The following is a 25,974-nucleotide window of genomic DNA, read 5'->3' on the forward strand; positions in this document are numbered from 1 at the left end:
CCTTTACACTGGTGGCTACATCTCAGATCACTCTCAGAAGGAATAACTCATTTTCACAGATTTTAAGGGCTAGAAGGAACCTCAAGTTGTCCCAGTCTTAATCCCCCTTATGGCTCCCCAACCACTTGACCTTCCCACATCTGCTCTAGTTCCTCTGTTGATTGAGATATCCTACCTTGCATGGTTGACAACTGTGAATGTTAGGAAGCCCTTTGTGTTAGTTTGAAGTTGCTTGTACGTTCTCCCTAAGCCACAGAGAGATCTAATCCTTTGTGTCCAATCTTCAGCTCCATGAAGAAGCCTTCAAATCCACTCTGAGAAGCCCTTACCCTATACAGCCCTCTCCTTTCCTTGATGGTTTTCATGTATATATATGTGTATATATATATGTATATATATATATATATATATATATATATATATATATATATATATATATATATATATATGGGTGCTTTGTAATTCTAGCTCTTTCTCACAAAATTCACGCAAATGCCTAGTGTGTGCAAAGAAGGGCCTGTGTGTATGAATTTTCCTGATACTGGTAATCTAGGAGAAAAGACATTGATAACAGGAGAGAGTCGTGTGTGTGTGTGTGTGTGTGTGTGTGTGTGTGTGTGTGTGTGTGTGTGAGAGAGAGAGAGAGAGAGAGAGAGAGAGAGAGAGAGAGAGATATTTCTGATTTTATTCTGCTTCTTTAAACCAAGTCTTCTTTTTTTAAATAAAAACTTTAAGATGCATGTATTTTTAATTGTGTCTATGAATGTGAATGTGCATATATGAATGCAGGTGCCCACAGAGTCTAGAAGGTGTCAGACCTCCTGAAACTAGAGTTACAGGTGACTGTGGATCCTTTGACATGGATGCTGTAAACTGAACTTGGGTTCTCTGCAAAAGCAGTATGAGCACTTAACCACAGAGCTGTTTCTCCAGCCCCACCAAAATATCTTTAATAACACTTCTGTTCTACCTTTAACTATCAGTTAGGGACCACATTTGAGACTGTCCTGCATTTTGGAGCTTAATCAGTGAGGAATGTTATGTAACTCAAAATAGAAAGACCAACAACAAATAGCTCACATCACCCATTTACAATTTCAAAACAACTTACATGTATCTATGTGTGCCTCAGTGCATGTATGTGCACCATATGCACGCAGCTGCCTGTAGAGTTCAGAAGAAGGCATCAGATCCCCTCAAACTGGAGGAGTTATAGTTATGTGTGCTGCCTGATGTGGCTGCTGGGAGCTGAACCCAGGTCCTTTGGAAGAGTAACAAGTATTCTTACCTGCGGAGCCATCTCTCTGGCCCCTATTAACCAGTTTTTTTTTAAAAAAAAAAATCTCTGAAATAATGCAAAATTTAAATATACTAAAAATAATTTTATAAGACAATATAATTTCTGTAGCATGCTCTCAGTGGGATGGTGGACAAGCTGGTGTCTATAAACCTAAGAGTGGCCTGGAAAGCTCATCTGCTTCCTCTCTGGGCTTGTGACCGTGCTAGAAGGAACGGAGTTAACAGTGAGTGTGCAGTCAGTCACTCTGCGCAGGTCAGGCAGCCTGTAAGGCTCTTCTGGACTTGAATAGAACCCATTTTTGACTGAATTGACTGACTGTTTAGGTTTCTTGTAGACACAGTCTTAGCAAAGAAAACTGAAAAATTGCTTTTGGCAAAGAAAATTACAGCTAGTTATATCTCATAAAACCATTCTTGTGTTCATTTTCTTGAGGAAATTGCTGTAAGTGTATTTTCTAGGACCAATATGTAAGAAACCTTTTTATGATTAAATAAAAACTCAGAGATTTTCAGTATCAGAATTGTTCCGTTGACTTGGCTTGGTTCTGAAAAGGAAGAGAAAATCTTTACCCAAAAGAAAACTCATACACTAGCTAATGTTGACAGGATTTGAATTTATTTGCTTTTTAAAAATTTTTACGTATGTTCAGTCTTTGAGGACACATAGAAACAATGTATCAGAATCATCTTTGGCTTCTAATAAATATTTTTATATTTATGCCAATTTGAACATAATTTCATGATTCTATAGAAAAAGAATCTATTAATCTTGTTTACATAAAGAAGAGTTCTCAATGCTTAATTTTATGCCTCTAAAATACAAATAACATTTGACCGGTCAGATTGTAGATTTACTTGGTTAATAAATCTGTCACATCAGTTTATAAATGAGAAAGAAATGTATGTGAGTAAATGTTTGTCCTATTTGGTCTCTTGTCCAGAAATTCTGCTTGTAGCTATTCAATCTATTGTTTCAGAATTGCTGTGGTAAGAGATAGACATTCTTTGGCAAATGTGTTGGCCGATAGGATGGAGAGCAGAAATGAAGCTCCTGGGAGATTCAGAAACTCCTGCTTCTGAATACCTCTGAGCAGTGGGCAAATCAGAAAGCTGGAGCAGGAAAGCACTCTGAAGCTCACATCAGTGTGGGTGACAGCATGATGCTGCCTTACTGAGGCCCGGGGAACACACACAGGACATGCTATCTGAACAGAGGCAGAAAAGGAACTGCTATTAGACACTCCACATCCATCTTAAGAGGGAAAATTATTCATTTACTTAACATACTTTATTACGTATATTTGAGGTTACAACATAATGGTAGGAATATATGTATATATCGTGTATATATATTATATACTTTTTCCATAGTGAAACAGATTAACATATTTATCATCTTATGTAGTTATTGTTTTGTGAAAGAAGCAACTAAAAGTGACTTATTTTAGCAGAATTCCCTAATACAACACGGTTTTATTACCTTTCAATCCCACTGTGTATTAGATCTCTAGACTTGTTTATTTTGCACATCTGCTTTATATCCTTTAACTTTATTTGCCTGTTTCCTCTCTCCTGACACTGTGTTGATCAACATTTCATTCTACCTTATATCTGAGATCTTTTGGCTTTTCACTGCATGTGTATGGGCAGGATTTGTGTTTGCCTTATTTTACCTAGTAAACCATCTTCTGGATCCACCCATGTTGTGCAAACGGCAGGATTTCCTTCTTAAAAGAGGAATTATATCCACAGATCACATTTTTTACCCTTTTGTCTATCCAAAGGCATTTGGTTTGTTCACTTCTTGGCTATTGTGAATAATGTTACAGTATCATGGAGTGCAGAGTCAGTAGGAACCATTAGGAGCTGGCGATCTCACCCTCTATGGAGACACTGCAATTGCTGACTTGTATGACAGTCCTAGTTTTAATTTCTTTAGAAACTTCATACCGTACTCCTTGTCATACTGCATGTACCAGTCTGTATTTGCACCAGTGGTGTACTAGGGTTCAGTCCTCTGTACATCCTCAGCAGGATTTGTTACTGCTTGCCTTAAACAAATGCTTATAGATAGATGTGTGCACACATCTTTGTATATGGGGTGCACAGTCATATGTGGGTTTGCATGAGCACAAAGGCCAGAAGACACTCAGTTGTCATCCTTAGGAACATCATCCTCTCCCTTTTAGACAGGGACTTTCAATGGCCTGGAACTCACCAGTTAGTCTAGACTAGCTGGTCACTGAGCCCCAGGGATCCTCTTGTCTCTGCCTCCCCAGCTCTGTGATTACAAACTTGATCACCATGCCAGCATTTTCATTTGGGTTCATTGAACTCAAGTCTCCAACTCAGGTTTACTAACTGAGTCATTTCCCTAACTAACCTTTTAATGTTTTTTGTTGGTTTGTTTTAAATACTGGTTATCTTTATGGATTGTATTAGTTAGCTTTGTGTTGCTGTGGCCAACATATCTGGCAGGACAATTTGGGGAAGAAACATTTATTTTAGCTCATGGTTTCAGAGGGTTTGGTCCATAATTTCTTGTCTCCATGTGTTTGGGCAAAAGCATCATGTTATGGAAGACAGCTGTGTGCATCATAGGAGACAGATAACAGAGAATGGGACAGGAAGCAGCCAGGACCCATTCTCTTTGTCCTCCTTCTCTCAGCCCCTTCTCATATGTTTCCTTAACCACCCAAATAGACATTGCATGTCCATACTATTGCATTTCACATAGGTGTAGAATGATAGCTCATTGTGTTTTTATTTCTGTTTTCTTTCAATTATTGATGTTGAGTATCTTTTCATATACCTGTTAGCAATTTTATGTCTTTTTGTTTTTTTAAGGTTTTTTAAACTCATTTTTAAATTGGGTTAAAACAAAGGTATTGAACAAGTAATAAAAAACCTTTCAAAAATATAAACCTAGGACCAGATAACTTCATACCTAAATTCTACCAAACACTGAAAAATCATAGCCAATGTTTCTTTTTTTATTTAAAAATCTGTTTCATATATTTTGATTATGTTTTCCCCTCTCCCAGCTTTTCCCACCTCCCTACCAACTGAACTTTATGTTTTTTTCTCCCTTTCAAATGGCTCCCCAAAACCGCAAAAATAAAAATAAAAACAAACAATGAAAGACCAATATGACAAAAGAAAGCAGAATGAAACAAAAAGTCCACAGAAAAACCATGGAGTTCATTTGTGCTGGCCAACTATCTCTGTGCATAGGGCCTCCCCTGGAGTGGGCTTGATACACTCAATGTCACTCCATTCAAGGCAGCTAATTTTTCTTTTGCCAGTGGGTATCAATTGCAAATAGTTTCTTGGTTATGGATGGGACTCCATGTCCACTTCCCTCTCTCAGTGCTGGAACCAAGTTTGATTGCCATTGTTTCTTAAGCTCTTAAAAAAAACCCCAGAATACCTTTAAGTACATTTTATAAGGCCAAGATCACCTTCATACCTAAGCTAGACAAAACAAACAAACAAACAAAAAAACTGTAAGAAAACTGTAAGTCACTGTCTCTGAATACAATGCAAAAAAATCCTCACTAAAATGTTACTAACTGAACTTAGCAACACACACATGATGACCAAGTGGGAGCCACCTTTGCATGAAAGGCTAGATTAACATTTTCAGACCAGTCACTATGATCTACCATATTGACATATGAAAGTTAAAAACCACAGTATCATCTCCACTGATATAGAAAAAGCATTTGGCAAATGTTCATCATTCTTTCTGGATAAAAATTTTTAACAGTTCAGGTACAGAAGGGAAGCTTTTCAGCATAGGAAAGGCATGAAGACACTATAGTTGATGTGATCAGGGTGAAGCAACAGTACTTTTCCATTCAAATGAAGTGTAAGGCAGGGATGTTCACTCTCCCTATTTTATAAATTAAATTTTATTAGAGTGTGTATATGTGTGTGAAAGAGAGAATGACAGACAGACAGACAGACAGACACACACACACACACACACACACACACACACACACAAAAGAGGCAGAGACAGAGAGAGAAAGACGGGGGAGGTATGTGGGATGCACATGCCACAGTTTGCTTGTGGATATCAGAAGACAACTTTGTAGAGTTCTTTCACCTTTACATGGGTCCTGAGAACCAAACTCAGGTCACCAGGAGTTACTGGCTGAATCATCTAACCAGCCCACTCTCACTGTTTCTGTTCAACCTAGTTCTGGAAATACTAATAAGAACCAAACAAGAAAATCAGAGTTAGCAGAGGCATCTTTTACTTAAAAAATGTAGTAAAAAGTTATAGTAATCAAAACAGCAGCTTCTTGACATAAAAACAGGCAGAGCGGTGGAACAGAATCAATATCCAAGAAATAAACCTTGACAAATATAGTCAACTAAGTTTTGGCATGGACAATATGGGGAAATGGATAGTCTCTTCAATAAATGAAGCTGAGAAAACTAGATATTTGCATGCAAATGAAATTTGACCCTTACATGTTTCACAACAATCAATTTGCAAGGTACGGAACGTCAAAACATGAGTCCTAAGCTGTGAAACATGTAGAAGAGAACGTAGAGGGAAGCTCCTTGCCACTGGCCTCGGAAGTGACTGTTTGGAAATAAGATGACATTACACTAAAGCTTCTGTCAATAGGAAACAATCACCACAGGGAAAATGGTTACAAACCATACGCCTGAGAAGGGTGTTAGGGTACATCAAACCCTTCTAACTTAGTAGCAGGGATGGAGTATGTTGTTTATGGATTCTGTTGAAAATCTGTGAATATGTATGGTTTTTACTCTCTGTCTGTCTCTGTCTCTCTGTCTCTCTGTCTGTCTGTCTGTCTGTCTGTCGTGTGTGTGTGTGTGTGTGTGTGTGTGTGTGTGTGTGTGTTGCACATGGTATATTGTATATTCCTCAGTTGCTTTCCACTTTGTGTTTTGAGACAGGGTCTTTCACTGAACCTGAGTAGGCTATTACTCACGGGGCTAGCCTGTCAGGCCAGTGAGCTCTGGGGCTCCACCTGTCTCTACCTCCCCCATAGCACCAGGCTTACCTGGCTTGGGGTGCTGAGGATCTGAACTCAGGTCCTCATGCCTGCGCAGCAAGCACTTTACCCCCTGAGCTCTCCTCACCCTTGAGAACATGCTTTAGGAGTAATGTTTATAGTGAAGAAACTCAACTACATTTTAAATTGGCCTTTACACTATGAATACATCTTACAGTTTTTATAAAAAATTTCTGCTTCTCACTGTTAAAGAAAAAAGTGCCATAGCATCATTATTACTAACACATCCATTGAATGATGCCTTATGCATTTGACATGGGACTTTTCTACACCTGCCAAGGAAAAGTACTATTTGCCCTGAACATAAAGGCTGTTATTTGCAGATCTATTCCATTGCTCTGAGTCATTGATGGTTACAGGTTTTATACTTATGCTGCAATACAAAGCATTTTCTTCTAGACCCGAAGTTCAATCATAAAATGTATGAAGGAATATTCCAAATTATCTTTGTCTTGATTCATGTACTTGAAAAACAAAGTCAAGCATTTGTAAGATTGTGCTCTCTCTCTCTCTCTCTCTCTCTCTCTCTCTCTCTCTCTGAAATTGTCAAAGAACAATTTTAATTAATAAAAATAAACAACTGGTCCTAGGTATCTAAGACTAGAAATACATTTCTTTAGCAAAATAAGGATATTTAATTTCCTATGCTAACAAGTTTATTCCACTTCAGAGGATGAAAGTATATTTTATACCTCCAAGCCAGGTGAAGCTATCTATAAAATATGCTTTTAAAAGTATCTGGACTTGGATGCCATAAAGACAATAATATGCTCCTTGTTGCTTCTGCATGTTTTCCAAGGCATTCTCCAGATGTGTACATTCTTTCTTCCTTCTTCAGCTCAGATCTTTCCAGTTTGCTTCCATACAACCAGAGTCTAGTTTGGTAAAATTCTGTACATAACAATACTAAACTCGAGAAAAAACTTGTACCCATTTATTCCCCTCTAAAGTGAGGCTATTTTTAATATTGCCTTTGAACCTTAACAATTAGATAGCTTTATAAAATCAAACTATTCTTTCTTTTAGTGAAGTGTATAAGAGATATTTACTCTGAGGCCATTAGCTAGTAGGCTAAAGCTTAAATCATGAAATCACAGCAATATATTTGTTCTACACTAGTATTTTTAGATTTTTAAAGCAATAGTTCACCTTAAGAAATACTAAGCTAGGCTTATTGTTGCTGGTTGTAACCGTGTTATAGTCCAATTTTCTTTTCAGTATGAGCTTTTCTTGGTGGAGTATTTTGGTTCTAGTTGCTAATTTTCCTGTGATTGTCAGGAAGGTGGTAAGAATTTACTGAATGGTGCCTTCTTTTCTGCCCACAGCTCTCATGCATGAAGCATAGTGCCTCATTAGTCCAAGGACCTTGTCGACCAGAAGTTGTTTCTTATCAGCAGTCCATCACATCCCTTTGACCTGGTTTTCTTTCTCACAAAGTGGAAACATCTCTTTCAAGTTATTTTTGTCATAAATTTAAGCAAATGGCTGACCATGGCTTGGATGAAATACCTTCACAGTGCCCCCACTGTGCATCCTCTCAGGCTGATCTCCTTTGTGTGTGTTCAACAGTCAACTCTCCAGTTTTGGTGGTAGAAATGTCACAGACATCCAGTATTGGTAGTACAGACAATTTTACTACACAAGAGAGAAAAAAAGAAAGAAATACCAGCAGAGAACCTTCTGTGAAAGATTTGGTAAATATTGAAGATTCTACTACACAAACTGACAGCCCTTTCTTCATTCCCATCACTAGGTTCTTCCTTGTCCCATGAGCCCTTGTCAGCTAATTCATTGGCTTCTTAAAGTTCTTAAAGAACTATTTGCTTCCCACAGCAGAGATGAGCAAAGTTGGTTAGTTACGTGTTTTATGATACTTTCAGTCACTGTCAAAATTATTTCTTAGGATCCCAAACAACTAACATTATTATTCCAGCTCTTAAAAGCTGTTTATACAGGAAAAACTTCTTTTTCAAATTTAACCAAATAGGACTTTTTGATAGTTTTCTTCAACTGATAGAGAGATTTATGACAAAGGTTCTAGTGTCATTGTGGCTTCATTATCTAAAATGAAGCTCTAGTTATCAATCTGAAATATAAAATATACTTTGCAAGGTTGGGTCACATGATTTTCAAATAATGTGGGATTTTTAATCAAACTAATTTGACTATATTTATGGGTATGAAGAGCATAGTAGAATGCTGTATTTAATCTAGCACAATTTTGGTGACAGGAAACAGAAGTTTAGGACAAGCCAGGCCCTCATTCTTCACCTGAACCCTCTGACACTTGCACACTCACCTGAAGGTCTTCTTCAGCCTAATGTACCAGTGACTGGCACTGCACTCTGGATCTGAAAAAGACAGTAAACGATTTTGTATACAGTAAAGACTATGGTATCCATTCAGGCTGATCACAACTAGAGTGCATCATTAATAAGAATGTTACATCTTAAGAGTTATTTTTCATAATTCCCTTTTGGTCCTAGACCACAAGAACTTCAAACCTGGAGAGGAAAAGCTCTCAGCCACAGTGGAGTCGGAGCAACGTCACAGAAGGGAAAGTGCTGCACATAAGAATGGACAATGGAGCAGATATCGAGGTACGCGGGAGCAAGCTGAGGCTACTAGAGATGGTCAGCTCTCTTCTTTTTTAAAATTTTGTTTTTATCTTTCATCTTTTTAACAACATTTTCTTATTTCAATTAAAAACTTTTCACGATATATTTTGATCATATTTTCCTCTCCCCCAGTTCCACCCAGATCCTTCCCACCTCTTACCCACACAACTTTCTCTTCTTTCTCTCTCTCTCTCTCTTTCAAAATAAATCAAGTAAATCCCCACAAAACCACAAAACCAAAAATAAACAAGTAGAAGATAAAAAAGACAAAAATGCCAAGAATGATATGAAAAGCGCGCGCGCACACAACACACACACACACACACACACACACACACTCACAAAACAAACAAACAAAAAAACCACAAACAGCAAAACAAACAAAAAACATGGAGTCCATTTTGTCTTGGCCAAGTACTCCTGGGCAAGGGCCTGTCCTGGAATGTGGTTAATACACTCAGTGACACTGGATTGGAGAAACTGATTTTCTCTTTGTCAGCAGGTATCAATTGCAAATAACTTCTTGGTTAGCGGTGAACTCCATGTCCATTCCTCCCTCTCAGTGCTGGGACCTCTCTGGCTTGAACCTGTGCAGGTCTTATGAGTGCTGTCACAGTCTCTGTGAATTCACATGTGAACCTAAGACTAGCCAGGCCACAGGCCCCGGGGGAAACCTGACACTATTATTCTGCTAAAGGAACATAGCAATAAAATGACTTCAAATGACATAAAGTTATACCCATAGACCAGTGTCTTGTCCCACCCTCATCAGGGAAGCTTCCTGCAGTAGATGGGAATTAACACAGAGACCCATGACTGCACATTGTGCTGAGATACTTCAGAGCACTTAGTTCTAAATGTGATGTCTTCATTAAACCCCTCCCTTTATGGCTCAGGGATCTATGTGGAAGAGGGGGCAGAGGATTGTAAGAGTCAGAGGTGATGGATGACTCCAAGGATAAAGACACAGCAGACCTGAACTTTCTTTCAGGTTTCCTTGAAGCCAGTGGTTTGTGACAGAGCTGAGACAATTGAAAACAGCCTCTGAGGAAAGGAAGTAAAGACCGTAGTAAAAATTTTAAGCACATTGAAGTTTTTCTAAAGGAAATGCAGGGCAAGCATGAGGATCAGAATTTGGATCCCTGGCACCTGTGTAGAAAGTGGGGTACAGTGGCACCTGTGTAGAAAGTGGGGTACAGTGCCACCTGTGCAGAAAGTGGGGTACAGTGGCACCTGTGTAGAAAGTGGGGTACAGTGGCACCTGTATAGAAAGTGGGGTACAGTGACACCTGTGTAGAAAGTGGGGTACAGTGCCACCTGTGTAGAAAATGGGGTACGGTGCCACCTGTGTAGAAAGTGGGGTACAGTGGCATCTGTAGTCCCAGTGCTGGGGAAGAGGAGACAGGTGCTAACTGGCTGCCAGGTTCAATGAGAGCCTTGTCTCAAAAAATAAGGTGGAAAATGATTGAAAAAGACACCTGGTGTTGTCCTCTGGCCTCCACCCACTCTCAAACACATGTGCATGTACACCCACATTCATGAACATGTTACACATAAGAAAAAAGGCAAAAAAGAAAGAAAGAAATATAACTACTTGAAAATTAAAACATGTCCCTTTAAAATGTGATCAAAGGAACTATGAAAAGAATAATTATAAGAAACATTGCCTAAGTATTATATAACTTTAAAAATTATTTTGTTAATTTATTTGAAGTTATTAGGAAAACCTGAAACATTTGACTTGCAAAGTATAAGCCTTTTCTGAAATAAAAGTACTGTATTAAAGCAATATACAAATTTACCAACTTTTAAAGTTAGCCATAAGAACCTTTCTAAAAGCAAAATGTATTCATTGTGAAAGTGTAGATGTAGGTTAGAGATGACCAGTTTAATATTCACTATTGCTTCATTTTATCCTATTTCTCTTTATGAAATGGTACAATATTTAAGCTTACGTACACTTTAGAGAAATAGCCTTCAATAGGAGAGTTGAAGTTTAAGTTTCTTCCCTGTTGACATGGACAGGCTCACTGTAAATACTTCGAGAATAATGAACAAAGTAACAGTTGTTCAGGATTTTGCCTGTAGCTTTTCTTTATATTTACATATCTTTCTAGACATCAGCATCAACACCTCCACATAGACCCATATTTACCAAGGGATCAGGCTACATGTGCTTTTTATGTTCTACATTATTACAATTTCCTGTGTCAATGCAAACCTTTCTAAAATACCATTTTTATCCCATCCCTTTAAAATTAGTAGAGATCAGAAGTCATTTCTTTTTTATTTTCATCATTTTGGGATGATATATCAAGCAGTTAGTTGAACAAAAAATTAAATTATAAAATATAATTGGATATTCTCTTCTTTAAACATTTGACTTAGACCAGTGTTATAATACTCTATTCAAGTTATGGTTCTGTATGTTTAGAGAGAGATAAAAGTTTAGGTTTTAGGGGGGAAATTTGGAAAGAAACAATAAATATGATTTTGTTCTGAAGAAAAAAAAATCCAGGCAAATAATCATTTTATTGAAGATATAATCTATAAAGCATAGGTAGCAGCTGCATATAAATGAACACAATTTAAATGTCTTTGTTTTTGGAACTAATTAAGTTTTCTGACTTTCATTCTCACTACTATGCTATTATATGGTATCAGGGAAGAAGAAGGGATGAGGTTTTTAAAAGACACAAAAGAATAATTTTTCCATAAGCAGCCATCTTAGAATTCAAAATGAGCCAGAATAAGCAAGAAAGTGGTAGTAGTGTTTGGGGACCAGTCATCATGCTGAGTAAAAATAAAGGGACAGTCACTGTGGTGCAGCTCAGCAGGGAAGCGCTTCTCGGGGCATTCAGTCGTCTAGAAAAGCAAGACAGAAATGAAAGGAGAAGGAAGTGTGAGCAGTGCAGTGCCTGTTTCATGGTGCAGGTGAAGGTGACCACCCAGAGTTAGAGTGGAATCTCTTAGGGGAGGCTTGGGCTGCCTGACCCCACAGAAGCTGCCCCTGGCAGCTCTGACTCAGCTCTGACACCCATGTGTTAGCCCCTGTGTGTGATGGGTTCAGAAACTCATCAGTACTCTGCTGATGATTTGCATCACAGAATCTGACTCCTGCCAGTCCCCAAGAAGTGAAAATGTTGGGAGTTGTGTGGTTTTTATTTGGCACTGTGACCAGAACACTGCTGTTGGCCAAACCAGTTCATCCCCTCTTTGTAAACAAAAGCTAGATGACAAGTCAAGAAAGATTTTTGGTTTAGGTCAATGGTTCTCAACCTGTGGGTCACAGCCCATTTAGGGTTGCTGATTAGATATTTATATTGCAATTCATGGCAGTAGCAAAATTAGTCATGAAGTAGCAATAAAATAATTTTATGGTTGGGGGTCACCACAACATGAGGGACTATATTAAAGGTTTGCAGCATTAGGAAGGTTGAGAACCACTGGTTTAGATAATAGTATCATGGATAGTATATTTTCTTCTTGCTTCTAATTTTTATTAATTTTTTTATTTTTTTCTAAAATAAAATGAATAAGGCAAGAAAACTAACACAGAGATAAAGGAGATTAAAAAGAACTTTTAGGTAGAGAAGGAGGCACTTGTTCATTGTTTTAGGATAAAACTCAGGGCCCTGTGCATGACACACACATACTCAACCATTGAGCGACATCCCAGCCTGTCTGGTGGTTATTGGTATTGATTTCATAGTGTGACTCTCAGAGTTTTGGGGTGAACTTTTGCTGAATGTATTGTTTATGCATCAAGTTCATACATACATTAATATTTCACTTTTTTCCTTATGAAAATATTTCATTTTATTATGAAATTTTATATTAGCATTACTTTATAATGTGTAGATTGAAAGAATTCAATTTCTGTATTTTTTAACTTTTCCACATTTTGCCATTAGAACTTTTGTAGTTTTCTTGCAAAAAGTAAACAATTATTAAAAGCCATTGAAACTTGATTGTGGCTAGTTAAGATGTATTGGTTACTACCGAAGCAAATACATAGTGCCTCTATTTGATTTTATCCTAGAACAGAATTCTTCCTCCCTTGAGCGGATATCTTTCAGTAATGTGTGTTCATTTTTTTTCTTTTTGGTTTTCTGAGACAGGGTTTCTCTGTGTAGCTTTGGAGCCTGTCCTGGAACTCACATGGTAGCCCAGGCTGGCCTTGAACTCACAGAGATTTACCTGCCTTAAAGGAGTGTGCCACCACACCCGGCTTGTGTATTCATTTCTAATGCCTGATGAATGTCACAGAGACAGAGGAACTCTTGTTTTGTCTCCAGGAATTCTATACCTTCGGAAGAATATTGGGACAGGGGAGCTTTGGAATGGTCAGTGAAGTTACAGACAAGGAAACAGGAGCTAAGTGGGCAATTAAGAAAGTGAATAAAGAAAAGGTAAGGTTTCTTTCCCAGTGCAACCCTCAGGGTCCAGTGCTAGGGTGGGGGTAAGAGTGGGCAGTGCAGCTTTCCATACTAACCCAAGTTGTGTCTTCCCCTGAGGGCCAGGGCTGGGCTAACTGCTCTAGTCCCCTGTGAAGGGACTCGTTCCTGCACTCAGGTAGACGTGTGTTGTCTGGAAAAGGCAAAAGCATCACCACAACCAGTATAACCAAATATGTAAACTTCAGGAGTGAATCTGAAGTCAGAACTGGTGCTCAGTCTATGTAGGCATAGGGTTGTAAGTATGAATGTCTTAGCTGCAAGTAAATCCTGTTGCCCCTCCTAAGTTATTTGATATACTTTTCTTCTGTTGTCTCATTTAATTCTCTTTCCTTACTACTGGCCAATCCCCCCTCCAATCCAGTCTATTGTCCCTGTGTGTCTGCTGTACCCCTCTGTGTTACTTGTTGGCAGGGGACTGGGCTTCCCCTTAAGGCAGCATCTAAGATCTCAAACTTTACATGAGCTCATCAACTTTTACAAAATTCCGTCTGGATAAAGAAGCAAAATGACACCATTATGGCGTTTTCTTCTTGGATTTGTGATAACAAGTATTGGATCTATAAAATTAAGCAATAGCCTATATATGGTTTTTTTTTTTTGTAATTATAGCAAATTTCCAAGTTTAATGAGGTGACATACCAGCTTTAATAAAGCAATTAAGGGCCTTTCTAGCATCTTTTACAATCTTTTGAACTCAAGGTAGCACACCACAGAGCTACCTGGCATGCCATTTCTTTGCTTTTTCATTGTCAGGGCTAAAGGTTCAGTCTGGGGATTTGTATTTGGAACTTTAGGAGTTACTCTGTCACTCCCATACTGACATTGGGAGTAAGTATACTAAAGTAACCAAATCAAGTGATCCTGTCAATACAGGAACTGGACAGTGTATGGTTACAGTACATACAGGTCAAGCCATGTGGGGAAAGAGCAGGAACAGAGTTGAGATGAGTAGCAGGAGGTTGTGCTAACTGTGAAGAACTGCTCTGCACAGGAATTCACTCCTCATGGTCACTATTTCTCTGAGCTCTAGGCTAAGCTTAAAATGTGCTTTTATCCTACTCGGGTGGGCTGCAGCAGAGTGGCCAGTGTCCTCCTCACTCAAAGATGGTGCTGCAGCAGAGTGGCCAGGGTCCTCCTCACTCAAAGATGGGGCTGCAGCAGAGTGGTCAGGGTCCTCCTCACTCAAAGATGGGGCTGCAGCAGAGTGGTCAGGGTCCTCCTCACTCAAAGATGGGGCTGCAGCAGAGTGGTTAGTATCCTCCTCACTCAAAGATGGTGAAGGGTAAACAGGAAAGGGAATTGGAAGCAGGAATGGCCCTAAGTAAAATTTTAACTAAAAAATGTTTGCCTTATGGTCAGTCTGTTTCCTTAAGAACCCTTCTGCACTTTCCCAAATTGGGGGCTAAAGGTGTTTGCAGAAATAAGTCCTTTGTTACCTCTTTCAAGAATATTTTTTCTGTTAAAAAAAAAAGACAAAAAAATAAAAGAGGAGAATATTTATTATAAGATAATGGCAAGTTCAGTAGCAGGGGAGCACCCTAGAATTTTCTAGATGATTAGACAATCTTACCTACATCTGAAGGACATCCATGTGTTCCCTGGAGATCTCTTCATTTTACCTTTTGTCCCAGGCATGGTAAGAATTAGATGTTAGGAGACACAGCTGCTGTTGGATTAGTCTGAAGGCAAGGTCTCTGTCTCTCTGTCTCCTCAGTTAACCAGGGAGACCAGAAAGTAACACATACGAGTTAAATACAAGATCCCATTGCCTGCGGTGTGTGTATATGTATGAAAATATAATATATTATTTATTCTGTTTATTATACATATAAACAAAATCAAAACAAGACAACAAAAGAAAAATTTTCTGTTATAAAGCCATCTGATATCTCTAGAAGATTTTGTTTTTGTTATGCTAATATGAAAGGATCACTGTGATGGAAGGAAATGAAATATCAAAAAGGTATGCTGAAATTTGTGAGGGGTCAGAGACCATGTTGTAGCTAATTTATGGAAACAGTTCAAGAGATTGAGGCCAAATGAAATACAACTTGAAATTGGACAAGGGAAAGAAGAGGCATAATTTGATCTGATTATGGGATAAACTGCATGGTATCATTTAAGAAAGATACTGTACAGAACTGTAGGAAAAGGCATAAAATAGCTAACTTTCATACTGAGGAAAGGAAGCATGGCATTCCCACATGCAATCTGTTTCTTCGTTAAGGCTGGAAGCTCTGCCGTGAAGTTACTTGAGCGGGAGGTGAACATCCTAAAGAGTGTCAACCATAAACACATCATCCATCTGGAACAAGTGTTTGAGACGCCTAAGGTAAAGTTCCACAAGGTGCTACAGTCTGAAGGTTGTTACTATTACAAAACGAATATCATCCCATTCTAAAGTAGCCCTCTGGGGCACAGTTGCTCATGTCCTTGGCAAAAGTCTGTCACCAGAGATTGATGAGAACATTCCTGAGGACTTTTATTATTGATTGTATAATTAGGTGTGTAATGATTAGATTGATGTCTTTAGTTATATGTTCTGGGTGGCACATTAGAAACAAATGTTTAAGACTAGAATAGCTTCATGCAAATCCAATAGTGAGTAGAGCTTCCTCTGAGATGGCATCTTTGTGCATTTGCTCTTAGTCTCTCTCCTAGAGACCATTTGATTATTGTCAAGATTTTGTAAGGTTAGCTTCATGATCAAATTGAAGAGGTTTACTTGGCACAATGTAGAAAATATTTTTTTAAAAAATTCTTCTCAGGCCCTCTGGATAAGTGAGACAGTTGATTAGTTTGAACTGTTTGGGAGTTACCCAGGCAGTGGGACCAGGACCTGTCTGTCCTTAGTGCATGAGCTAGCTGTTTGGAACCTGGGGCCTATGCAGGGATACTTTGCTTAGCCTGGGAGGAGGGGACTGGACCTGCCTCCACTGAATCTACCAGGTTGAGCTGAATCCCCAGGGGAGTCCTTGCCCTGGAGGAGATGGGAATGGGGGGTGGGCTGGGGAGATGGTTGCGGGGGAGGAAGGAGGGAGGACAGGGGAATCCGTGGCTGATATGTAAAATTAAATTAAATCATAAAATAAAAATAATACAATAAAAAATTCTTCTCTCATACATTACATCCCAACTGCAGTTTCCCCTCCCCCGACTCCTCTCAGTTGCTGGGTTCCTCTCCCCCAGATCTATTCCTCCTCCATTCCCTTCAGAAGAGAGCAGGCCTCCCAGGGATATCAGCTGAACAGGGCATAACAAGTTCTTATCTTCGTCTTTCCAGCGTGCTTTGTCTCCCTTCTGTCCTAGATAGCATCATTCTCTAATCTTAGCGGTAGGCGTTTTTCCCCTGGTGAACTTGGGCATCGCTTGCACTGCCTGGAAGCAGCACACTATGTGGTTAGGCAGGTGGACAGATGGTCTGTTTCTTTATATCCTGGTTCCACCACTTTTTAGCTGTGAGAATATGGCCAAGTTATTCAACTTCTCTGTGTGTGCGTCTCACCTGTGAAGTGCTGACTCATCTGGTTGTTGAAGGATTAAAGATTAATGGGAGTATGGGTATAATGCATCCGTCTCATCAGATGTTAGCTATTGTTCTTCATTTTCTCTGCCAGACTCGCAAGTAGCTACTAATAGTCAATTTGGGTTGTGCATTACACTGTATTAACTGAAAGTGCTTGGCAACAGGACCACAGTTGTCCTTTTTTCTTTTTGGTGATCCTGAAAGTCAGACCCCTGGCTTTGTGCATGTTAAGTCTTGTCCTACTTCTACCACTGAGCTATACCTCCATCCCTGAATTGTGATTTCTTTTATCCCCAAATATTCTTTGAATAACTTTGTTCTTTGTCTTCAGTTTTAAAAACTTTATTTGTGTGTGACTGTTTTGCCTGCATGTATGTCTGTTTTCCTTTTGCATGCCTTGTGCTCAAGGAGGTCAGAAGAGGACTACAGATTGTCTGGATCTGGAGAAGACAGTTGTGAGCCAGCACGTGGGTGCTAGGAACTGAAGCCGGTCTTCTGCAATAGTAACAAACGCTCTTAACCACAGAACCATCTTTCCACCCTCTTTATCATCAGTTTTAGGCAGTTTGATTTCAATGAATCTTGATAAAGTTCTCTTCAAGTTTCTTTTGCTTGGGGTTCATGGAACTTCTTGGGTCTGTGAGTTAGATTTTCATCTGATCTAGGATAATTTTAGTAATTATTTTGTCAAGTATTTTTTTCTGTTTCCTTGCCCTACTCTGGAAGACTTGGTACATATGCTGAATTACCTAATATTGCTCAGAATACACTGCTGTTCTGCTCATCTTCCAGCATTTTTCTGTGTTCAATCTGTGTAATTTGTATTTTACCATGACGTCAAATTCACTAATTTTTTATAATAGCTAATGTTTTATCATCTTGTCCAGTGGAAATTCGATTTCCTTCATGTGTATAGTCAACATATGATGTTAACATACTCAGTGTCTCCCCACTTCATGATATGATGATAGGAACTAAAGTCCTTTTCCTACTAATTGTATTATGTATGTCATTGTTAATTCAGTTTTGATAGGCTTTTCTTCCTTTGTTCTGGGTTATATTTTCTTACTATGCATATCTGTTACTTTCATATTTATTTACCTATTTTTGTCTTTTAATATGAGGTCTTACTATGTAGGGCAGATGGTCTGGAAGTTCCTACATAGCCAAGGCTGGCCTGGAACTTGTGAACTTCCTACTCCTGTGCTTGAGTGCTAGAATTTCAGGTGTGCACTCTCAAGCCTGGTTGCCAGTTAATTTTAATTGGCTGCCAGACATTGTAAAAATTACCATTTGGGGTGCTAGATTTTTATATTCTTACTACTATTTTGAGGAAAGATGATATGGTCTCACTAGATAAACCTGAAATTAGTGAACTTTCTGCCTCAGCTTCCAATGGCTGGGATTACAGGCATGTGCCAACACATCTGGCCTAGTAATGATTCTTGAACTTTATTTTATGACATAGTAAGTAATTTGGAGACAGTTCAATGCCTTTGGTGCTTGATTTATCCTTTGTGAGGGACAACAGATTATCCTCTATAGGACTAGATTTACCCTTCTACTGAGGTGCGGCCTTCTGAATACTCATACTCTCTCCAATGCTACATGAATTATGAGATTTCTCTCTCTGGCTAATGGAAACACAGTATTTTTGCCATGCATGAGCACCAATGACTGTCCCCTCTGGCCTTTCACATGGTTAGTTCCCAGCTTTGGGACAAAGTACATACTGATTAACATTCTGCTGAAGATTTGAGGAAGACTCCCCGCGGGGCCCCCCCCATTGTGTTTGTGTGTGTGTGGGTATTTGTGTACATATTTTCCCTCTTTGATATTCTTCCCTGGAAACTTGAATTGTCTTGGCTTTTCTGGACTCCCATCTCCTGAATTCATGGAGGCCACTGGACCTGAAAGTTCTCCAAGGTGTACTTCTGTAGGCTGCACACTTGGCCTTGGCAGTTTCCGGCAGCTTCATCCCCTCCCATCACTGCTGCTGTTCTTTGCAGGCTTATGATGCCACCTAATTCCATAGATACCCTTCTCTTCTCATCATCTCTTATTGAAACTCCTGCTTGTCCTGAGGTGCAGCAACTCTTCAGAGGTTAGGACAATCACGGGGCTTGCCTCATGGGCTTCTCTCTCTCATAGAATACTGTTCTCTGTGCTGACTAATGTCTTTCCAGTTCTTAACTTATTTAAGCAGAGGGGCAAACTAGTCTATTACATTATCATGTGTAGAAGCCCAAATCTACAAGAGTTTGAAGGCAAGGAAAATGGTCATCTGTGGTTGTCCATTTCTGTGTTGTTTGATTTTGATTCACGTGTACTAGATCTACCCATAAACACACATGTCTAGACTTTCCATTGAATGCTTCAATTTTCAGTTGAAGCTATTCTAAGGAAATGGATATATAATTGGTTGTAGACTGCTTATCAACCACTCAGACTGTGTAGTGGTTTCTTGTAAGTCTATGTATGCTCTAGATAAATACAGTTGTTTCTACTATTGTAAAAGACTTGAGTAATACACTTTAACACTATAACTTTGATCAACATGCATTTAACATTTTAAAAAAGACTTATTTTTATTTTGTGTGTCTGTGTACCACACACATGCAGCACCCTCAGAGGCCAGAAGAGGGTGATGGATTCCCCTGGAACTGGAGTTCCAGATGCCTGTGAGCTGTCATGTGGGTGCTGGGAATGGAACCTGTCTTCTGGAAAAGTAGCCAGTGCTTTTTTTTTTCTTTAAAATTTTTTCTTTTCATTTTACATACCATCCCCAGTTTCCCTCCCCTCCCCTTCTCCCACCTCTTTACCTCTCCCATCCCACCCCACCCTGGCATATGAAGTTGAGTCAGGGCCTAGCCCCTCCCTGCTGTATTAAGGCTGGACAAGATGTCTCATCATAGGTAATGGACTCCAGTTCATGAATCTGGGATAAGTCCTGGTCCCACTGCCAGGAGCCCTGCAAACAGATCAAGCCTCACAACTGTCACCCACATTTAGAGGGCCTACTTCGGTCTCATGCAGGTTCCCCAACTGTCAGTCCAGAGTCTGTGAGCTCCTACTAACTTGGGTCAGCTGTCTCTGTGGTTTTCCCCATCATGATCTTGACACCCCCCTCTTTGTTCATATGATCCCTCCCCTGTCTCTTCATCGGCTCTCCAGTTCAGCCCAGTGCATGGCTGTGGATCACTGCATCTGCTTCTATCAGTTTCTAGATGTAGGTTCTATGATGACAATTAGGGTAGTCACGAATCTGATTACAGGGGAAGGCCAGTTCAGGCACCCTCTCCACTCTTGCTAGGAGCCTTAGCTGGGGCCATCCTTGTGGAATCTTGGAAATTTCCCTAGCACCAAGTTTCTCCCTATCCCCATGATGTCTCCCTCTATCATGGTATCTCATTGCTCTTCCACTATGTCCCTCATGTTCTCTGCCCCCATCCCCTGCGTTCTACCTCCCCTCCAAGTTTACCCAGAAGATACTATTTCCCCTTCCTGGGGCCCTCCATACATGTCCCTCTTAGGGTCCTCCTTTTTAACCTAGCTTCTCTGGGGTTGTGGATTGTATCCTGGTTATCCTTTGCTTTGCATCTAATATCCACATATGAGTGAGTACATACCATGTTTGTCTTTCTGGGTCTAGGTTACCTCACTCAGGATGATGTTTTTCTAGTTCCATCCATCTGCCTACAAATTTTATGATGCCATTTTTTTAAACTACTGAGTAATACTCCATTGTGTAAATGTACCACATTTTATTTATCCATTTTTTGGTTGAGGAGCATCTAGGTTGTTTCCAGGTTCTGGCTATTATGAATAGTGCTGCTATGAACATAGTTGAGCAAGTGTCCTTGTGGTATGATTGAGCATCTTTTGGATATATGTCCCAAAGTGGTATTGCTGGGTCTTGAGGTAAGTTTATTCCCAATTTTCTGATAAACCACCATACTGATTTCAGAGTGGCTGTACAAGTTTGCACTCCCACCAGCAGTGGAGGAGTGTTCCCCTTACTCCACATCCTCTCCAACATAAGCTGTCATTAGTGTTCTTAATCTTCTGACAGGTGTAAGATGGTATCTCAGAGTCCTTTTGATTTGCATTTCCCTGATGACTAAGGATGTTGAGCAATTCCTTAAATGTCTTTCAGCCATTTGAGATTCTTTTGTTGAGAATTCTCTGTTTAGATCTGTACTCAATTTTTTAATTTGGTTATTTAGTATTTTAATGTCTAGTTTTTTGAGTTCTTTATATATTTTGGAGATCAGTCAGATGTGGGGTTGGTGGAGATCATTTCCCATTCTGTTGGCTGTCATTTTGTCTTATTGACTATGTCCTTTGCCTTACAGAAGCTTCTCAGTTTCAGGAGGTCCCATTTATTAATTGTTGCTCTCAGTGTCTGTGCTACTGGTGTTATATTTAGGAAGTGGTCTCCTGTGCCAATGTGTTCAAGGCTACTTTCCATTTTCTTTTCTATCAGGTTCAGTGTAACTGGATTTATGTGAGGTCTTTGATCCATTTGGACTTGAGTTTTGTGCATGGTGATAGATATGGATCTACTTGCATTTTTCTACCTATTGATATCCAGTTATGCCAGCACCATTTGTTGAAGATGTTTTCTTTCTTCCATTGTACAATTTTGGCTTCTTTGTCAAAAATCAGGTGTTCATAGATGTGTGGATTAATGTCAAGTTGTTCAATTTGATTCCATCAATCTACCTGTCTGTTTTTATGCCAATACCAAGCTGTTTTTTTTTATTACTTCCATTCTGTAGTAGAGCTTGAAGTCAGGGATGGTGATACCTCTGGAAGTTCCTTTATTGTATAGGATTGTTTTGACTATCCTGGGTTTTTTGTTTTTCCATAATGAAGTTGAGTATTGTTCTTTCAAGGTCTGTGAAGAATTGTGTTGGGATTTTGATGGGGATTGCATTGAATCTGTAGATTGCTTTTGATAGGATTGCCATTTTTACCATGTTGATCCTGCCTATCCAAGAGCATGAGAGATCTTTCCATTTTCTGATATCTTCTTCAAATTCTTTCTTCAGAGACTTAAAGTTCTTATCATACAGGTCTTTCACTTGCTTGCTTAGAGTTACTCCAAGATATTTTATGTTATTTGTGGTAGCCAGTGGTTTTAACAACAGCTATCTGTCCAGCCCCTCATGCATTTAGAAATTGGTGTCAATTTATATTGTAACTACTACTAATGCCACTTTCCCTTCCAAATAGTTCACTTTCCATTCCATGTTCCTAGCCATCCTATAGCACTGTCAGTAAAGTATGGCCCAGTTTAAAAGTTTGTCAGATGTTTCAGATGCTTTAAAATCCTAAAGCATCCTGAAATTCAGTGAATCAGAATCATGGCTCTAGGAAGAAAGATACGCACCTCTCTCCCTGCTTTAAACATACTGACTGAATATAGAAGTTGGATTAGCAGCTGTTACAAGAACAGACTCTGACCCCCAAGTCTTCAGAACAACAAAACTCGAGAATATATGTTAGAATGGAAACATGGAGGGTAATTATGTCTATGGCTGTGCCTGTAGAAAAGACTGGAGTACCAGACCAAATAAAAAGGAGAAAGTGGGAGCTATTGAGAGTGTTCCGTGGGCTATGGTGCTTGCTTACAAGTCTAATGACATGAGCTGGATCTACGTGGTAGAGGAGAACCAACTCATGTGCCTTGATCTCTATAGGTATGCTAGTGCATACAGGAACACACACACAATTAAATCAATTTAAAAAATTTAAAATAGTTTTTAAAAAGGAGAAAGTAAACTGAGCATCAGCACTCACTGTTCTCTGCTTCCTGACCAGATGCAGTGTGGTCAGCCACCTCATGCTTCTGCTGAGGCCAGTGGTTTTTCCATCATAATAAACTGTACCTTGAACTGTGAGCTAGAACACACCCTTTCTCCTTTAAGTTACCCTTGTCAGTATAGTGTATCCCAACAGGAAAACTAGGAAACCACATCCTTTCTTGTGTCCAGCCCATGCTCTACAGGTCCCCCTGTTAACACAGGTAGCCTATGAAGTCAGTCTGGCCTGCTGCCTGCTTCTATAGGGTCCATAAGATAAGTTCTCTATATTTCTAAATAAATGACAAAATGTAAAAGAGTAATGTTTCATAATCTTAAAATCACACCAAACTCAGATTTCTGAGTCTATAAATACAGCATTGTGTTGTTCATGGCTGATCTCAAAGCAGCTGCTGAGCTGTGCCATGTTGTCCACTGAGACCATAATGTTTACTCTTGGGTTTGGTCTTTATAGAAAAATTTTGCTGAGCCTTTCTGTACATTACTGTTGCAGTGTTGACCTAGAAATGCAAAATTGACATCACACAGCTTTTACCTCAAGACTCTGACTTAAACACCTCCAATGCCTTGTTTCATATGGGGCATATGGAAATCCATAGTCTTGAGCATGCTATCCAAGGCTCTTTAGAAACTTGTTCCAATCTTTCCTGTTAGCTTCACCCTTCACCATCTTTTTCTCTACCCAACAGTCTCCATTACTGTTAACAGCAATTTGTGTGTTATTTTAATAAGTGCTTTGTTCCAGGCTTTAGGGGCTTTGTGCACTGGCCACCAGCTCTGCCTGGTTTTCCTCCACCTTCCTTGCCGAGAAATCACTGCTCACACATTCAGTCTGAACTCTCCTTGATGAGCATTCTTTATGCAGAGGCAACCTCTCTTCCACAGCCCCATGGCATGTTGGGCTGTTAGTATATATCACAGGATACTGTAACTCTACTGAACTTCCTGAAGTCAGCACCATGTCTCCTGCTCCTTTGTTCCTCTTGTATTTAGTATAATAGCTTGTATATGATATGTAGAACAGTTTCACATGAATAAATTAAGCTTGTGATCGTACTTGTGATATAACACACACACACACATACACACACATATAAAACTTCATAACTTTCTCTTATTCTGACTTTTAAATCTGTAATGTCAGAAAATGTACCTTGTGATGGAACTTTGTGAGGATGGAGAACTCAAAGAAGTCCTGGATAAAAAAGGGTACTTCTCAGAGAATGAGACCAGGTTGATAATTCAACGTCTTGCATCAGCCATCGCATATCTTCATGACAACGGTAAGAAGAGGACTGTAAGCCTCACCATCTCCATAAATGAAGATGTCACTGTAGTTTGTTTAAGTGGGATGGTCTTTAGGACTCATAATCACATTGGTAGAACTTGGTAATGTAAGTGAATAACAAGTACATTTTCCATATTTTTCCTTTTAGTTGTACTTATAGACATTTTAATTAGTAACAATGTAGGCATATAATTACACTGTATATGGAAGAGCAGACAGTCATGATCATTCTTATTCTAGAAGTTTAAAATGTGGCTAATATGGTCAAAATCAAGGTAGATAAAGTGAATTTTCCTAAAATATTTTTATATTAATATTATTAAAATGTACCTGTTCTAGCCTTGTAAAATAATATACTTCAGTTTTAGAGCAATTTAGGTTCAAAAGAGAAGGAACAGAAGTTTCCAGTGTCCACCCTGGTGCCACATGTGCAGAGTAACTCATATTATGGTCGCCTAAAACCTGCAGTTTACATTAGGATTCATTATTGGTATTTCTTATTCTGTTGGTTTTGACAAATGTATAGTAACATTATCCACTAAGGTATCATTTGCAGTAGTTTGCCAGCCTACATTTAAAAGGAACTCTACTTATTCTAAAGCTTTACTGACTCCAGTGTTACTGCTGCCACTTTGTCCCATGCTCCCCTTTTCCTTGAGGTTCTTAGGTGTGACTTTAGAAATTCTCATTTTACAGATGAGAAAATACTTGTTCCACAAAGGTCAGTGACAGGCTTTGGGATCTCAGTTTCCTCAGCATCTACTGTATTGTGCTCAGCCCCAGAGTTATAAAGATGAAAAATTAAGGCCTCTGCCCCTCAAGTAGCTTAGGCTAGTAGGAGAAGGAGTACAGGAAACAGCTTGTAATCCAGTGTGGCAATTTCTTACTGGAGACCTGTGTGAAGTGCAGGGAGCTCAAGCGTGTGTCAGAATTAGGTCTGAGGAATGCAGGCTGGGACCGGAGAATGGTTCAGGTGAGGAAAGGCTTGCAGAGGCTGAAGGCCACGCCTGGGTCAGTTCTCTCTTATCTAGGGAGACATTTGTTTTCAGTATATTTCTATAAAAACATCACTTTTGAGGGGTGAGATTTTAAAAATTATTCTACAAATGACGAGAATAACTAAGATAAAAATGTGGGGTATTAGGGAGATTTGCCCCTGCCAAAGATAAGAACATCACAAAAATATGTTAATTAAAATGGTATGGTATTTACGTAAGTAGAGTCAGGTGGAGTACCAGAATCAGTAATAAGTCCAAAGAAAAAGCCTGGGGGATATATGAGAACTGTGATTAGCTACACTGCCAGTCCAGGTCTACCTCAGCTTCATTTCCCTAGACATTACACACTTACATGCCCACAGCTTAAGAAGTGTTTGCTGTGGATGTCAGTCAGTTATTTGTGGAGGAGTGTTTGATACATTATTTGAATTTGAATGCACACAGAAATCTCACCTCAACTCTGACCTGTTCGACTGGAGGTTTGTGTCACAAGATATGTGGGGTTTTTTTTTTATTTCAACATATTAACAGTGTGAAATATATGCTGATATTTAAAAAAAAATACACTGAGATACAGTTTATGCACATGTAGCCAAGTTACAATGTGTTAAAATGTTTGTGTTGACAGTAACATTATACAGAGGCACAATCCCCTATTTAGAGACCCAAGGATACAGAAAACCTTACCTGGCCTGTATTGTGACCCAGGCTGCCTGCGTTCTCCTGGAAACGTGTAGCCTCAGACAGCTCCCCTTCCACACTCACCAGGCTGAGAGGCTAGGCTGTCACAACAGGGAGCGTGCAGAGATGAGAAAATGGCTTCTGGTAGAGATGTGGAGAAGAGGGGTGTAAGTAAAAACAGAACAGGACAGAATTGCACTCAGCCTTCCCTCATACTTT

At 39.4% G+C, this 25,974-nt stretch overlaps 1 protein-coding gene across 1 annotated transcript in view; it reads left to right on the forward strand.

Moving 5' to 3' along the window:
- The window catches only part of Stk33 (serine/threonine kinase 33), a 174,586-nt gene that overhangs the window by 93,296 nt on the left and 55,316 nt on the right, over nucleotides 1–25,974 (forward strand). Inside the window, exons 2-6 of the mRNA XM_059269110.1 lie at nucleotides 7,682–8,050; nucleotides 8,843–8,956; nucleotides 13,273–13,386; nucleotides 15,662–15,766; nucleotides 23,933–24,071. Coding sequence (XP_059125093.1) covers nucleotides 7,838–8,050; nucleotides 8,843–8,956; nucleotides 13,273–13,386; nucleotides 15,662–15,766; nucleotides 23,933–24,071 — 685 coding nt within the window. The 5' untranslated portion in view covers nucleotides 7,682–7,837. The remainder of the gene's footprint in view (nucleotides 1–7,681; nucleotides 8,051–8,842; nucleotides 8,957–13,272; nucleotides 13,387–15,661; nucleotides 15,767–23,932; nucleotides 24,072–25,974) is intronic.

The sequence above is a fragment of the Peromyscus eremicus genome, chromosome 1, assembly GCF_949786415.1.
Source record: "Peromyscus eremicus chromosome 1, PerEre_H2_v1, whole genome shotgun sequence".
NCBI lineage: Eukaryota > Metazoa > Chordata > Mammalia > Rodentia > Cricetidae > Peromyscus > Peromyscus eremicus.